General features: G+C 42.0%; 1 protein-coding gene across 1 annotated transcript; it reads left to right on the top strand.

Moving 5' to 3' along the window:
• On the top strand, positions 1-14818 carry LOC101716987 (uncharacterized). The gene is made up of 4 exons (XM_004872507.3): positions 1-148; positions 10365-10491; positions 11202-11262; positions 12024-14818. Exons 1-4 carry the CDS (start codon positions 146-148, stop codon positions 13582-13584), a joined length of 1752 nt encoding a protein of 583 aa, XP_004872564.1. The 5' UTR covers positions 1-145; the 3' UTR covers positions 13585-14818.
• The last annotated feature ends 1912 nt before the right edge of the window (positions 14819-16730 follow it).

Below are 16730 nucleotides of genomic sequence, written 5' to 3'. Positions count from 1 at the left end.
CACGCTACTAAGAGCGCGTGACGTCACCATGCGCTTCCGCCGCCGCCGGCTCCCAGTCTCCGGTTGCCCTTTAACTCCCTCCGGTGGCGGCTCTTAGTCTCCTTCGCCCGGGCCAAACCTGTGAGGAGGTCTCAAGAGCCAGGAAATGGTGAGTTCCGGCCCCGGCATCCCGGAGCCCACCAGCGGGTGCCGGTTCCCGGAGTCCGCTGCCAGGGTCGCTCTCTATTCTGGACCCGTCTGGCCGTGGACGGGGCTGGGCGGGCACTGGAACCCGGTTCCTGTCGGTCCCTGCCTGTCGACGCGGCCCGGTCCGGAGCCCTCTCTGGGCAGCTCCGCCGCAGCGCCCGTGTCCCCAGCCTGTGCGGGCGGCGGGAGGTGGCGGGGACCCGGCGCGCGTCGAGTCCCCGGTCCCTGCACTGTCCCCAGGAGCAACCGAGGCCCCCACCCGCGTCTTCCCTGCAGTTCCAAATGTGAGCCCTCCGTGGTGCATTTGAAACACTCGCAGTATTTTATTTTATTTTTCTTAGTACGTGTTTGCGGTACCTACTGATTACATTCGTGGTGGGGAGCTGGTGCATGTGCGTGACACATCGTAATTCGTTTAACGTCTTCCCCTCCTCTCCTTTCTTTCCCCAGCCTTCATCCCTAGGTCTCCTTCCCATTTGCAAAGGATCTGTCTTCCTGTTTGCTATTATCTGACTTTTATTTTGCTCTCTATTTATACTTTGAGTTTGTCATATAAGAGAAACCGTGTATTCTCAGTATTTTATTATTTTGGTTTTTGTTGGAGGGGATTTTGTTGTTTTGTTTCTGAGACAAGGTCTCACTGTGTAGCCCAGGCCAGCCTCAAACTTGTGGCAGTCCTCCTGCCTGAGAGCTGGGATGACAAGCATGTGCCACCACGCCTAGCTACTGGCAGTATTTTAATAGCCATTTTCCACAGAGCCATAGATATCTCTCTTTGGGGGGGGGGGGGGCGTACCGAGGATCGAACTGGGGTCCTTGTGCTTGTGCAGCAGGCGGCGAAACCCCTGAGCTATCCGCCCCGGATCTCTTTTTGAAAGATTCATTTCCAGCTTATGGAAATTTTTTCTGAGAGAGAAGCAGAAAATGAGCATCTCAAGCACCTTTGTATGTACCTTTGTGCCTCTCTGTTTCTTTCCTGGGCAGACATCCTGAGGAACTTCTTTGGCCTGAAGTTCCTCTGCAGACTTTCCTTAGATGATGTGTGAGAACAGCTCTAGGTCGGCACCACTCTTCGCTTGGCTTTGTGACCTTAGAAATATTTATTCTCTTGAGTCTCATTTTGTTCAGTGTAAAATTTGTTCAATTTGTAAAACGTATGGAGTGAGTAGAGCTTGGGGAGACAGTGTGAAATAGATCCCAAGAGGTGAATCTACAGAACAATAACATTCCAGGTATAGGGAGGTAGCTTAGTGGTAGCGCACTTGCCTATTTTATGCACAACCCTGGCTTCAATACCAGACCTGAAAATAAATACATAAAAAAAGTTTCAGTATTACACTGCATTTATTAAAAATTCATGTTTCCATTTGTTCTTCTTAGCATGTAGGTTCCCAGAATCTGATACAGTAAGTCCCGCAGCTTACTAACCAGTTTGGTTGAATGGTGGTAAATTGGATTTGTTTGTAAGTCCAACATTAAAAAACCAAATTCACACAGAAAAATATTATAAGTAAACTATATTTACTTGTACATATCGGTACATAGCAACACAACTGTGACAATGTCCAGCAGACTCATGAGCTACTTCCATGATTTGTTCACATGTTTGTAATGCAAGGTCCATTTATATCTGTTAAAGTTTGCAATTAGAATAAATCAAACACATGTAAATATCACATTGTCTCTCTGGTGTGAGAAACTAAAAGTGTAAATGAGGACCAAAGAGTATAATAGATATTGTGAACTTGGAAGAAATTGTTCAAAATTATACTGAGTGTGAGATACTTTATTAATAATTAAAATGCTTTATGCAAAAAAAGGTATACTATTATTAGAAAATGAGTTGAGAGGGCCAGGGGTTTAGCGCCACACCAGCCTCACAAGTGCAAGGTCCAAAGTTCAGTCCCCAGTACCAAAAAAAGAAAAAAGAAAATGAGTTGAGAAATAGATTAGCAAATGAAAATATATTCTTTTAAGATCATGATACACAGTGTATTTACCATTGTTATTGTTATTCTCTAATTATTTGTTATTTAAAATTATTCTTTCCATAGAACAGCTTTTATATTTTCTTTATTAATGCCTATTTGTATTACCTTATCATAAAAATTAAAGGGGGGCCAGGGATTTAGGGAAGTGGTTCCACCGCCTCCCTCCCAAGCGCAAGGTCCCAAGTTCGATCACTGGTACCAAAAAATTTAAAAATTTAAAAATTTTTTAAAAATTAAAGGGCCAGGAATGTACCTCAGCAGTGCCCTGCCTGCCTGGCAAGCGCAAAGTCCTAAGTTCAATCCCTAGTACAGGAAAAATAAATTAATTAATTAATTAAAATTAAATTTAAATTAAAATAATTTTTAAAACAATAAAGTTCCGATTTGAATGTTCATAAGTCAGGGACTTGCTGCTTTTTGTTTTATTTTATTTTATTTTATTTTATTATTGAGTGCTAGGGATTGAACACAGGGCCTCTTGCATGCCAAGTACACACTCCATCACTTAGGCTATACTCCCTTTTATTTTGGTACAAGTCTACCATGGATTAGATCTGTAAACATTCAAATATGATGGATACTTTAAGAAATAGTTTAGCAAACCACTTTTTGCAATGGAGATCTTTAATTAACATCTTCATTTTCTAAAAGCATATAAATGTGTGAGTTTCTTCCCCACTCCCACCCCAGGCCTTCACACTGAGCTCAAACTCAGCCCTTTTACTTTTAATTTTGAGAGTAGGTCTCATTCAGGCTCTAGGTAGCCCAGGCTAGGCTTGAATTTGTGGTCTTCCTGACTCAGCCTTCCAGAGTGCTAGGATTAGGCATGAGCCACCAGACCCAGCTAAGGCTACACTTTGAGCCTATAAAGGGAAGTAATTGAAGGCCCTGTTGGTTCTCCCTGGGGAGCCTCCCCTGAAGGTGTCTCAGCACTCAAAGCCCATCACAGAAGAGCCCATGTACTGCAGGAAGCTGCTGAACACTGGTAGCTGGAGATCCACGTGTACATGTAGCTGGAAAGTGTGAGAGGATGAAGCCCTTTCTGAGGCTTTGGGGTTGCTTTGTTGCCCAAACAGGCCTTGACCCTCCTGCCCCGGCCCCCTGAGTAACTGGAACTTTAGGCATGCACCACCTTTTTGAGGTTTTATTTTGTTTTGTTGGGCTTTTTGCTTTTTTAAGACAGGGTCTCACTGTGTAATTCAAGCTACCCTTGAACTTACTATGAAGTCCATCCTGGCCTTGAACTGGAAGCAGTCGTCTTGCCTCAGCCTCCAGAGTGTTGTGATTACAGGCATCTGCCACCATAGCCGGAACCTTTTTGAGGTTTTAATAGTGGTTTCCTTGGGCCTGTTTTTAGATCTGTTTCGGTATTACATCTATAATATAGACGCATTTGTGCATTTTGAGAAAGTCTGTGGAGAGCAGGATTTCTGTTTCCTGGATTTACAGAATGAATTTGGACGCTCAGTTGAGCCAGAACCTCAATCTCAGTCTGGTGGAATTGCCCTGGGCTGCGGCTCAGTGGTAGAGCACTTGTCTAACATGGGAGAGGTGCTAGGTTTCATCCCCACTACTCCAAGGAAAGCTAAAAATCTCCTGGATCTTGTGGAGTTTCCTCACTGGGGGCGTGGGAGCCTGGGGAGAGGTGAGAGTGGGGCTCGTGTAGTTGCTGCTCAGAGGCCCTGTGCTGCACCATGAGGGGCTGCCCCAGCCCAGGGCACGTAACTCCCAAACTGGGAGAGCCTGACTGTACCAGAGCTTGGTGTTTTAGTTACTTTTCTCACTACTGAGACAAAATACCCAACATCCAGAGTTAAAGAAGGAAAGGTTTGTTTCAGCTCAGTTTGTAAAGCTTTCATGCCATACTTGGCTAGTTGCAAAGCAGGGTGGCATGGCAGAGGGGTACTGTAGAGGAGAAACAGTCCATGGCGTGACAGGCAGAAAGGCAGCAAGCCTGCCTTCCCTCTCTCCCTTTATATCCCATCCAGGCTACAAGCCTGTTGATTGATGCTACCCACACCCAGGGTGGGGCTTCCTTTAGCTACACCCTTAATTCTGGTATCACACCCTTGATCCACATTCACGGCAACCTAATCTAGCCACCTTCAGAACTCCGTACCTATGAGCACATGAGGCTTTGGGTAGAGAGATGTAATTCCATAACACTTGGGAATTTTTTTTCCCCTGTTTTTATCACTGGGGATTGAACCCAGGACCTTCACAGTGAGCTGCTTATATTTGGAGAGAAGATCTTGCTAAGTCACTAACTTGTTCAGACTGGGCTCCAACTTGTGATCCTCCTGCCTCAGCCAACCAGGTGTTTTCCTAGTACTAACCTAAATTTAACTTCTGGATATGGGTTTACCTTGTGAACAATGGAGAAATGGGATGCACTGCTTGTGTGAGTGCTTTTACTACCAGAGTATTAGAGTGAAAGCATCCAACAAACCTGGCTAGGCCACTCATCACAAAATGCCAGTCAAGGAGAGCAGAGGTGGAGCAGGACAGGAGCTTTACTCAGTGTAGCCAAGCTGGGAAGGACCCAGAAAAGGAGTCAGGAGCTGTGTTATGGTTTGGGTCCAGATGTGCCCTCAAAGCCTCATTCGGTCAGAGGTGGCTGAATCTAGAGTGTGTGGTGCTGGGATTAAGCACATGTGATTACTAAACCAGAACACTGATTGGTTTGGCAGTGCCCTAATCCCAGTAGTCTGGATAAGATAAAAGGGGCAGAAAGATGGTGTTAAGGTTCCCTTATTGCTTTTGCTGTCTTCCACTGACATGAACTATTGCCACCCTGCCTTGGAGCCAGCTAATTATGGTCTGAAACCTCTATGAACTGTAAACCTTCCATCTTCCCCACCCCGCTTCATTACCGGGGATTGAACACATAAACCTTTCATCTTTTAACTTTTGGTGTCAGGTATTTTGTCTCAACAACGGAGAAAAGTAACTAACACAAGTTGTCTTCAAATCCTAGCATTTGGGAGGCTGAAGCAAGAGGATCTCCAGGAGTTTGAGGCAGACTTGGGCTCTACATAGTGAGTAAAAGGCCAGCCTGGACTACAGCCTGAACTACATAGTGAGACCCAAAAAAATAAAACTGTCTTCAGGAGCTGACAAAAACCTTAGGATTTTACTAAAAGAGGGGAGACAGAGGTGAGGGGTGGGGTTTGCATCAGCCATAGTGCCTGCAAACCTGGTTGCACAGTGATCCGATTGGTCAGGATCTCAGGACTGGTTCTGAGGTCCTGGAGGACCCATCAACCCTTGAGGGAGGCAGTTTGCTTCCCGTTGTGAAATGACAGCTTCTGCCTCAGCTCCCCGCAGGGGTGATTGCTCCAGTGGGGGCTTCATTATCAGGTGTTCTGCACCTTTCCTGGAATCCAGGTGACTGCCAGTTTGGGACTCCAAGGTTTTTAGGAATCAGTCCCCAGGGTCTGAAATAAGGTGCTTTAAAAGCTGGCAATTGGGTATCTCTAAAAATCCTGTAAATCATCTTGGTCACACTTATCTTTTTCTTTTTTTTTTTGGTTTTTTGAGACAAGGTCTTGCTGTGTAGTCCAGGCTAGCCTCAAACTCACAGCAGTCCTCCTGCCTCAGCCTCCCAAATGCTGCAATTACAGGCATGCTCCACTACGCCTAGCCCCACTGCTGCTTCTTAATAGCCCAGTTTGTCCTGTTCTTAACTTGAATGAACAACACCTCATTTTGGATTACTGTGGTCTTACTTTTGTGGTCCTACCCAACACCCAACTTCATGGAAGTTACACCACCCAATTAGTGCCTAGAAAATACTCTGATATCACAAATTTGTCTAAGTCTGGTCTAGTCTGGTCTGATGCATCCCTGGAATATTCACCTGCCTTACTGCTGACTCAGAACACCATCATATCTCGCACATGTAGGGTCAGATAAACTGAAAGATGCCCCGTTTCACTTATCCGTCCTTCATGAGGGATGAAGTATAATGAATCTCTTTTTTTCTTTTTTTTCCTAAAGACTTTACTTTTTTTTTTTCTCGTTTTGTATTTTCAGGGCCAAGGATTGAACCCAGGGCTTCTCACACATGCAGCATGCAAGACAGGCACTCTACAACTGAGCCCAGTTGCCTGCCTGTCTTTCTTTTGGGGGAGGGGTGGGAACTGGTGATCAAACTCATGACCTTGCACTTGCAAGGCAGGCGCAGCACCACTGAGCTAAATCCACAGCCCCTGTCTTTCTTTCTTTCCTTCTTGGCAGTATTGGGGATTGAACTCCAGCCCTTCACACTGAGCTACATCCCCAGGCCTTTTTATTTTTGAGACAGGATTTCATTGAGTTGCCCAGTACTGGCCCTCCAAGTACTGGGATTATAGGCATATACCACCATGCTTCTCTATTTTCTTAGTTATATGCCACCCACCTTTTTAATGCTTTTCTTCCCCTGGTTCTGCTGGATTGGAACCCTGGGCCTCATGCATCCTAGGCTAGCACTCTCCAGCTGAGCTACCTCCCAGCCCCCACCCTTTCTTTTCAAAAGACATACATGGTGGTAGGTTGATGTAAGCAGCCTTTTCTGATCATACACTGAGGCTGTTCACACTTTTTGTTGCCAAAACTCTGAATTAAAACACAGATTTCAAACAAACATGGAAAAATTATGTTCTTTTCTGTACTTTTTTTTTTTACAGTCCTAGGGATTGAACCCAAAGCCTTCACACTAAACCACATTCCCCAATCCTTTTCATAGTTTTTATTTGAGACAGAGTCTCACTCTCAATTTGAAATCAGCCTCCTTACAGTTGTGTACCACCATGCCTGGCTAATTTTCTTTTCCTTTTTTGTTTTGTTGTTTTGGTTTGGAGGGGTTTTTTGTTTGTTTGTTTGTGTGCAGTGCTAAGAATGGAAGCCAGGAAGCTTATGCATGCTGGGCAGGTACTCTACCACTAAACTACCCATCTACACACACTCCCTACAAGGCCCTGGAATTATATTTAAGGTTTTTGGTAGTTTCTTTGCCTCTGTATATTTCCTACAAGCAGTGATCTGAGCCCATGGGCCATCTATTCACACGTTCATTCTCATGGTTATGGTATTTTGGGCTTTTTATGCTTATTTTTTGCTTCATGCAAACTACTAATTTTTATTTTAGTGCAAATGTACTACAAATTATCTGGAAATCATATTTAAAATTGCTGGATCCTAGTCAAGTTAAAACATGCAGAGACCGGCTGGCGGTCCACGGGAGATGTAGGGAGTGTGGGCCCACAGGCGCTTCTGGGGGCAGGGTGTGAGTGTGGGTGTGGGTGTGGGCTGGGCCCTGCCCTGCCCTGCCCTGCCCTGCCCTGCCCTGCCCTGCCCTGCCCTGCTCCCCCGAGAGCTGGCTGCCAGGCTCCAGGGCAGGAAGACTTCCCTTTCCGCCACCGGGCAGGGCTGGGTTCCTGAAACCGGAGGTGAACCCCAGTCCAGATGCAGTGGGCGTGTCCATGCTTCTGTGACATCTTTATTTTAAAAACCTGTCTGAAGGTCACCTATTGCAATTCCAATTAAAAGATTTAAGGGAGTTTGAATACTGGTTTGCACTTCTGAAGCCAGAGAAGATGGCTGTATTTGTATTTGTGTGGGGAAGATAGCTGTAGTTGTGTTTGTCACCTGATATGAAGTTTGTGAAGAGAGGCAGAATTTTGTCAAATACTTTTGTTCGAGTACTGAATTGTTTATGAACAGGAGCATTTGTGAACTGATGTATTATTGTAATAATAAAGATAGAGGGATCACTAATAGGAAAATGAAAGAAAATTTCAAAACTTAAGCAATGGAAGATGAGGAGGAGAGAAACGAGATAAAGGATCCCATTAACAAGTAAAAGTAAATTAATAGAATTAGATAAACATAACACAAAAGACCAAAGAAAATGAAAGAATAAAAGAAATAATAAGAATTTTTTTTAAAACTAAAAAAAAAAAAAAAGACACCCCCCCCCAAAAAATAACCAATGAAGAAAGAGGAAAAAGAAAGAAAGAAACAAAAATCTAATGTATTTTTCAATGAGTGATTTCTTTCCAGAATCCAGTTTTGGAACCTAGCAAGTCATAATTTTCTCTGCCTAGCTTTACAGGCTGTGAATGTGTGAGGTGTAACCGTACTGTTTCAGAGGGCTCTCTGTCTGTTCACCCCAGGCTGTGGCAGCTATCTAAGCCAAGGTGTATTCTTGTTCACATTGGTAGATGGGGAAAGCAATCAGACCTGTGATCTTTGCTGGATGTAGACAGCAGAGCAAGTGTTAAGCAGAACTCTATACTTAAGTCTAGCACTTTCAAGCCCAGCCATTTATGAAAGCCACACGTGCCAGGCCTGGATTTTCACCATTGAGGGAAGGTCCCCATATTCTTCCCAGCCTGAGCTTAAATTTCTCAAGGAATCTATGTCTAATCTGCATCATGTGCTCAACTGTGTCCCATGGCTGTTTCTCAGTCACTGTGGGCAAGCAACACTAGAAACCTTGAAATAAAGTTATTTTGAAGTTGCTCTGTGACTCAGTCTTAAATACAGTGGACCCTCAAGTTATGACGGGACTCACATATGAACAACTTGGGTTACAACTGGACTTTTAGTTTTAACTTACGACTAGAGTCTTGAGTTAAGACTCAGTTCCCAACTGCTTGTATGGTTGTAAACAAAGACTCATGATGCCAGAAAAGTGTATCTAAGCATATGTAAGCATCAGTCTGAGCCCAGATGCACATGTTTGTGGATATGATTCGAGTCTGTGCTTGATATAATTGCTATGATTACTGCTGTCAAAATGCCCCAAAAAATCTAGAAAAGAAACTAAGGAGGAGAGGGAAGGTAAAGAAAGCAACCACAATAAAAAAGGAGGAAATTGTGGAGGACTATGAGAGTGGTGTTTGTGTGACCAATCTTGCTAATACATACAGCAAGTTGCAATCCACCATCTCAACAGTCTTAAGAGAAAAGATTTGTATAAGGAAGCTAGTATTGCTAATGGTGCTACTCAAATTATTAAGTTATAATCTACAGTGTTAGATAAGGTAGAAAGGCTATTATTAATGTGGATAAATGAAAGGCAGATGGCAGGTTATAGCCCATCTGAGTCTATAATTTGTGAAAAAGTTAGGGCTATAAATACAGATCCTATAAAGGATAATCCATCAATGAGTGATAATAGTGAAACATTTCATGCCAGTAAGAGGTGGTTTTGAGAGAAGAAACCACCCCTCTGTTGGGAAAGGCATTCAGTGGCCATGACCACAGCTCTAATATAATGTTACCAGAGCATAATGGTCTTAGAAAGTCCCACCAGAACTTCTCAAGGCCACTGAAGTTTCCTGCTGTATTAACTGCTGTTCTGCTTGTGTCACTTCACCTACTATTTCCCAATGAGAAAAAGCCCTGTAGACATACGAGAGTATTAAAATGAAAGCAAAATCACTTCTGGCTCTCTTGAAGTTACAGGAGTCTCTTACTGAGCTGCTAGCAATAAAGCCACTTCTTGCTCCTAAAAAAAAAATTAATAAATAAATAAAAATAAAGCATGCAGAGAAAAGCAGTGGAGTGTATCAGCTGATCCTTCTTCCATTTTACATAAGTGTTCTCCGTAGTCACCAAAACAATATAAAATATAAAAAGGGCTGGATAGGTACCCCAGTGTGAAAGCTTTGTGTTCATTCATCAGTACTGGGGGAGTAGATGTAAACCAAGCTTGGTGGTACATGCCTGTAACATCAGCATTCTGGGAGGCTGAAACTAGAGGATCACAAGTTGAAGCCCAGCCTGGGAAACTTAATAACTTAAAATAAAAAATTAATAAATAAAAAGAGTCAGGGATGGAGCTCAGTGCAAAGGCTTGGATTTAATCCCCAGTACCACAAAAAAGGGGGATAGGGATATAAGTCCATGTGTCCTGGGTGATGTTAAACTTACAGAAGTAACTGTGGACAAAGATTTAAACCTTTTTTTTTTTTTTGGTACCAGGGATTGAACTTAGGACCTTGTGCTTGCAAGGCAGGCACGGTGCCACTGAGCTAAATCCCCAGCCAGAGACTTAAATTTCTGACAACCAAAAGTATACAGTAAATGTTTGGAGTCCACAGAATCACAGAATTGTATGTGAACTTGTTAAATTGAATATAGATCCCAAGTGCTGTTGATCTCATTCCTCCTGTATGCATGTGTGGGACATTTCAGGACTCTGTAGCCTTTGAGGATGTGTCTGTGGACTTCACCCAGGAGGAGTGGGCTCTGCTGGATCCTTTGCAGAAGAAGCTATACAGAGATGTGATGTGGGAAACCTTCAGGAACCTGGCCTATATAGGTAAGGATGACATCACCACCTTACTGAGCCAATCAGAGAACAAATATTTCTTGGTCAGTGTTATTATTCCCATTTTAGAATGTAAAAAGTGAGATAGATCTTTTCCAAAAGGGAAGGGTACCAAGAAATAGAGGGAGGGGAAAGAAGGAGAATGGGACATAAAAAGAATTAAGATGGGACCGGGGATTTAGCTCAGTGGTGTCGTGCCTGGCTTGTAAGCACAACATCCTGAGTTAGATCCCCAGTACCAAAAAAAAAAAAAAGAATTAAGATGTGGTATGTGAGAAAAAATAAACACTAAGATACATCATGTTCTGGTACAAACACCCAATGATAAATGTAAATGTATTTTATACCTAAAATGTACCAATAAATATTTATATATTAAATTTAAAAAAAAAGATGTGGTATGTACATGTACATTGCCCCACAGTGAATGTGATCATTATGCACTGCAAACATGTACTAATAAAAAAAATTCACATACACAAAAAATAGAATGTGAAGAGTGAATACATTGGTAAAACATACCAGGTATGGTTACCTCATTGTGGACCTAGGACAGTGATGGTGAACCTTTTAGAGCTTTCAGTGATAACAAATAGCTCACTGCATTACACATGCCATAGGTTCACCAACACTGACCCAGGATCTAATAACATTTCTATTATTTCTAATAATTTATAAGATTTTTCTGCATCTGATTTTAGGGAGCAAATGGGAGGACCAGCAAATTAAAGATCAGTACAAAAAACAAGGAAGAAATCTAAGGTGAGTTATACATACTGGAGAAAGCAGTGTCCCTTGAAAGACTCATAGTATATAGGATGTTAAAACAGCCTATAACATGAAAATTACTCTGAAATTTTAAAAGCAAGAAAACCAAAGAAACCCTAGCCTCAAATTTATTTTCTTGGAAATTTTCACCACAAAATGTTTTCTTAAGTGAAAAAGATGTTCAGCATTTGAAAAATATTTTACTTGGAAACAATATTAAGAAACTCCATATATAAGGACCAGGGATGTAGCTCAACAGTGCCCTGCCTGCCTGGCAAGTGCAAGGCCCTGAGTTCAATTCCCGGTACCAGGGGGAAAAAAAGAAACCCCATATATGAATATCACTGTTTAGAGTATGAGATTGTTTATATTTATTTACTTTTTTAATGCCACAAAATTTTCTTTTCAGTGAACTAATGGAAACTAGTAGTATAAATAAAGCAAATTATATGTTTATTGATTTTGAGATGAAGTTATGCTGTGTTGCCAAGACTGGTTTCAAATTCTTGGGCTCACATGATCTTCCCACCTCAGCCAAGTAGCTGAAACTACAGGCATGCACCACCACTCCCAACATGTTTTGATAATATGTACAGAGGGTCCCTGTTGCAGAGCATTGAGTATATTCACTTTCAAACAGTTCAAACAAGGCAGAAAACATACACTTTCTCTGAAAATGAGAAAAATATCAGACTAATGCCTGTTAATAAACATAAAATAATAACCATTATTAATGTGCCTCTAATTTTTTACAGAAGTTATTTGATACAAAGACTCTGTGAAAGTAAAGAAGATGGTCAGTATGGAGAAACCTTGAGCCGGATTTCAGATCCCACTAGGACCAAGAAAACCACTGGAGTAAAACCATATAAATGTAGTGTTTGTGGAAAGGGCTTCATGCTTCATTCATCCCTTACTAGGCACATTAAATCTCACCCTGGACATGAACTTGATGGGTTTCGATATGGAGAGAAGCCATATAAATGCAAGGAATGTGGGAACACCTTCAGTTATCTCAAATCCTTCCAAAGACATGAAAGGAATCACACTGGAGAGAACCCCTATAAATGTAAACAGTGTGGGAAAACCTTCATATATCACCAGCCCTTTCAAACACATGAACTCATGCACATTGGAGAGAAACCCTACCAATGTAAGCATTGTGGGAAAGCTCTCAGTTCTCCCAGTTCTCTTCGAATTCATGAAAGGATTCACACTGGAGAGAAGCCCTATGAGTGTAAGAAATGTGGGAAAGCCTTCAGCTGTCCCAGTTCTATTCAAATCCATGAAAGAACCCACACTGGAGAGAAACCCTATACATGTAAGGAATGTGGGAAAGCCTTCATTTCCCGAACAAGTGTTCAGACACACATGATAACACACAATGGAAATAGACCTTATAAATGTAAGGAATGTGGGAAGGCATTCATTCGTCCCAGTTTTTTACGCGTACATGAACGAATTCACACTGGAGAAAAACCCTACAAATGTAAACAATGTGGTAAAGCCTTCAGATGCTCTACTTCCATTCAGATTCACGAAAGAACTCACACTGGAGAGAAACCATATAAATGTAAGGAATGTGGAAAAGCCTTCAGCGCTCGCCCTGCCTTCCGAGTACATACGAGAGTGCATACTGGAGAGAAACCCTATAAATGCAAAGAATGTGGGAAAGCCTTCAGTCGCCTCAGTTATTGTCGGGTACATGAAAGGACTCACACTGGAGAAAAACCTTATGGATGTAAAAAGTGCAGGAAAACCTTCAACTATCCTCTAGATTTGCAAATACATGAAAGAAATCACACTGGAGAAAAACCTTATGAATGTAAGGAATGTGCAAAAGCCTTCATTTCTCTTGAAAACTTTCGAAGACACATGATAACACACACTGGAGATGGACCTTATAAATGCAGGGAATGTGGGAAGCCATTCATTTTCCTCAGTGCATTGCGAACACATGAAAGAACTCATACTGGAGAGAAACCTTATGCATGTAAACAGTGTGGGAAAGCATTCAGTTGTTCTAGTTATGTTCAGATACATGAAAGGACTCACACTGGAGAGAAACCCTATGAATGTAAGGAATGTGGAAAGGCTTTTATATACCCCACAAGCTTTCAAGGACACATGCGAATGCACACAGGAGAAAAACCTTATAAGTGTAAACAGTGTGGGAGAGCCTTTAGTCTTCGCAGTTCCTTTCAAAGACACGAGAGAACTCATAGCAGTCAGAAACATTTTGAATGTAAGCAATGTGGAAAAGGCTTTACTTTGTTCTCATCCTTAAATAGACATGTGAGATTGCACAGTAGATAGAAATCCAGTGAGATGATGGGGGAACATTTTCAGTTTCAACAAATGGTTTTCAGGCATGACTTCCCACTGTGGAAAAATCCTATAAATATAAGTAATGTAGGGCTCTAGGTCCAAAGTAATTCATGTATGTCTTAGTTGCTTTTTCATTGCTAGAACAAAACAACACCTCCACAAATTAAAAGGAGGAACAGCTTATTTTAGCTCACAATTTGTAGAGGTTTCAGTTGGCTCCAAGGCAGGGCATTGTGGGTGTAAGCCTGTTGATTGGTACCACCCACAATCAGGGTGGAGCCTCCCTCCAGTAAATACAGCCATACCTAGAACAATGCTAATCCAATTTTTTTATTTTTTTGGTACCCGGGATCAAACTCGGGTCCTTGTGCTTGTAAGGCAGGCAGTGAAACCACTGAGCTAAATACCCAGCCTGTATGCTAATACGGTTTAACTATGCTGATATTCCCTTAATCGATATTCACACACCCTAGATCCAGCCATCTCTGAAAAGCCTCACCTATATGTTGGCCTAGAAAATTCAAAATGTGAAAGAAATGCTATAAAACTCAAATATTTATATTACTAGTTCTTTGGGGTTTGGTTGGTTGGTTGGTTTTTTGGTTGTTGTTGTTTTGAGGTTTTAGGGAATGAACCTAGGGCTGTGTATTGTGTGCTCTACCATTGAGCTACACCCCCAGCTCAGTGGTGGACTGTGTACCCAGCATGTACAAGGCTCTAGATTTGATCTCCACAGCAAAAGAAAACCAGCCAGAAGTGGTGGCACATGCCTGTAATCTCAGCACTTGGGAGGCTAAGGCAGGAGGATTGCTGCAGCTTGAAAGGCGGGTTGAAGTACATTGTGGATTCAAGGCTAACCTGAACTACAAAATGAGACCATGTCTCAACAAAAAAGAACGAGCATTGCATAGGAGTTCACTTTCCTACTGTGTTACTGACTGCCCTCCCCCACTCCTTCCATGTGAAGATAATTGCTTCCTCTTGTCAGGCAGTTATGGATTCTCGTTACTGCTGAATGCACTCCCTCAGAACATTTCCATGTATGCTCATTTGTGATTGAAAACAATGTGTATTTTTCTTGTGAAGCAAAATCTGTAAATATTTCGTAGAAATATTGTACTGTTTTCAAGCAACTTGTACATTAACAAATATTACTGTCTTTCCCGTTTCCTGAGAGGTTATATTAAAATATGCCATTGCATGTATGAATATTCAAACCAACTTTGTAATTTTGTCGAGTTAATCTTAACATTCTAGCTCATCACTGGCATGTGCATACAGTTTCAAATATTTTTCTCAGGCATGTTTCATTTTTATTCTTGCACTTAATGCATTTTGTCATGAAGCTAATGTTTCATCCATGATTAAAACAAAATTTAAGCCGTAGTTCTGTCCCTGCCCTATTGCCAAAGATTGCCAAGGTCACACATGTAGAGAAGTGAGTAATGAATTGTAGTAATAATGTATACAAATCCAGAATGACTGGCATTATCAATTAAAAAATCCCAAATAGATGATTTTGTATTATTTGCACTTCCTTATGTGATTTCATTGCTACTTAAGGAGACAAAATATTTGTCCACCTTAGATACTGTGAGGAGGTGAACATAATTCTGTCATTAGTAATAATTTTTTTCTATAAAGTAAAAAGAATAGGAGCTAATTTTTCATCAGAAGTGCCAAATAGCCAGGGTAGTGTTACACACTGTAATCCCACCACTCAGGGAAGCTGAGGCAGAAGGAGCACAAATTTGAGTGCCAGATGATCAACTTAGACCCTGTCTTAAAAGGTTAAAAGAAAAAAAAAATAGCTGTACCTCAGTGCAAAGGCACTGGGTTCAGTCCCTGGTACCAAAAGATAAAAGTGCCAATAATTCACATTAGTGAGAATATGAGAATTTGGACTTTTTTTTTTTTTTTTTTTTGGTACCAGGGATTGAACTTGGGTCCTTGTGCTTGCGTAGCAGGCAGCAAAACCACTGAGCTAAATCCCTGGCTGTAAATTGGGACGATTTTTGTGGTTTGGGCTTTGATCTCTTATAGTTACCTTTGTCAGGGCCAGGGATTTAGCTCAGTGGTTCCACCGCCTGCCTCGAAAGTGCAAGGTCCTGAGTTCAACCCTAGTACCAAAAAATATATATATATCCACTATAGTTATCTTTGTCTTGATCCACTCTAGCTACTAGGAAGCTCTGCCTGCTGAGAGGTGTGTGACATTGGCATAATTTTACATTATTTTGATAGTATATACAGTGATTAACAAAATCTGTACACATTAAACATTTAAGTTCCAGGGCCAGGTATTTAGCTTGGTGCTGTGCCTGCCTGGCAAACACAAGGTCCTGAGTTCAATTCCCAGTACAAAAAAAAAAATTGGAGTTTGAGTTCTAGACCATTAGGGACTTTTGGGGGGACCTGGTCCTGGGGATTGAACCCAGGACATTTGCACTGAACTACATCCCTTGCTAAGTTACCCAGGCTGGGTTCACACTTGCCATCCTTCTGACTCTACAGAGGATATCCTCTTTTAGTGGAAAAGAAAGTATTGTATTTGTGGAATCAGTGAACACGATACTTGTTTTTCTTTGAGGTGGGGGGTCTTGCTGTTATTTCAGGCTGGCCTCAAACCCCTAGGCTCAAGCAGTTATCCTGCCTCAGCCTCCTGAGTAGCTTGGAAGACATGCACCATCACACCTGGCTGAGTATGCACTTTTACAAATACAGTATGTCAGAATTTTCAAACCAGATGCAAGCTAATGTTCCATTTTTATGACATTCAGAGAATGGCAAAAGTAGGGATTGTGTTAATCAACTTTTTGTTGCTATGGCAAACAGCTGAGAAAACTTGGGAAAAAGATTTATTTTGGTTCATCGTTTCAGAGTGTGTAGTCCCTGGTCAGCTGGCTCCACTACTTTCAGCCTATGACAAGGCGGAAGCATCACGGATGGAAGTGTGGAAGAAAGCTGCTCACCTCATGGCAGCCAGGAAGCAGAAAAAATTCAGGAAGGAGCTGAAGAAAGTCACACCCCATGGCTCATTCACTTCTACTAGACCCCATCTCCTGTTCCCATTACTTCTCAATACTGGCATCAAATTATGACATCAAGCTGGGTGTGGTGGCACATGCCTGTAA

Source organism: Heterocephalus glaber, unplaced genomic scaffold (genome assembly GCF_053883595.1).
Source record: "Heterocephalus glaber isolate CG9 unplaced genomic scaffold, H.glaber_assembly_v1.0 deba00001760, whole genome shotgun sequence".
In the NCBI taxonomy this organism is placed as follows: domain Eukaryota; kingdom Metazoa; phylum Chordata; class Mammalia; order Rodentia; family Bathyergidae; genus Heterocephalus; species Heterocephalus glaber.
The sequence above is the reverse complement of the archived record's forward strand: the minus strand, read 5'-3'. Positions and strand labels throughout refer to the sequence as shown.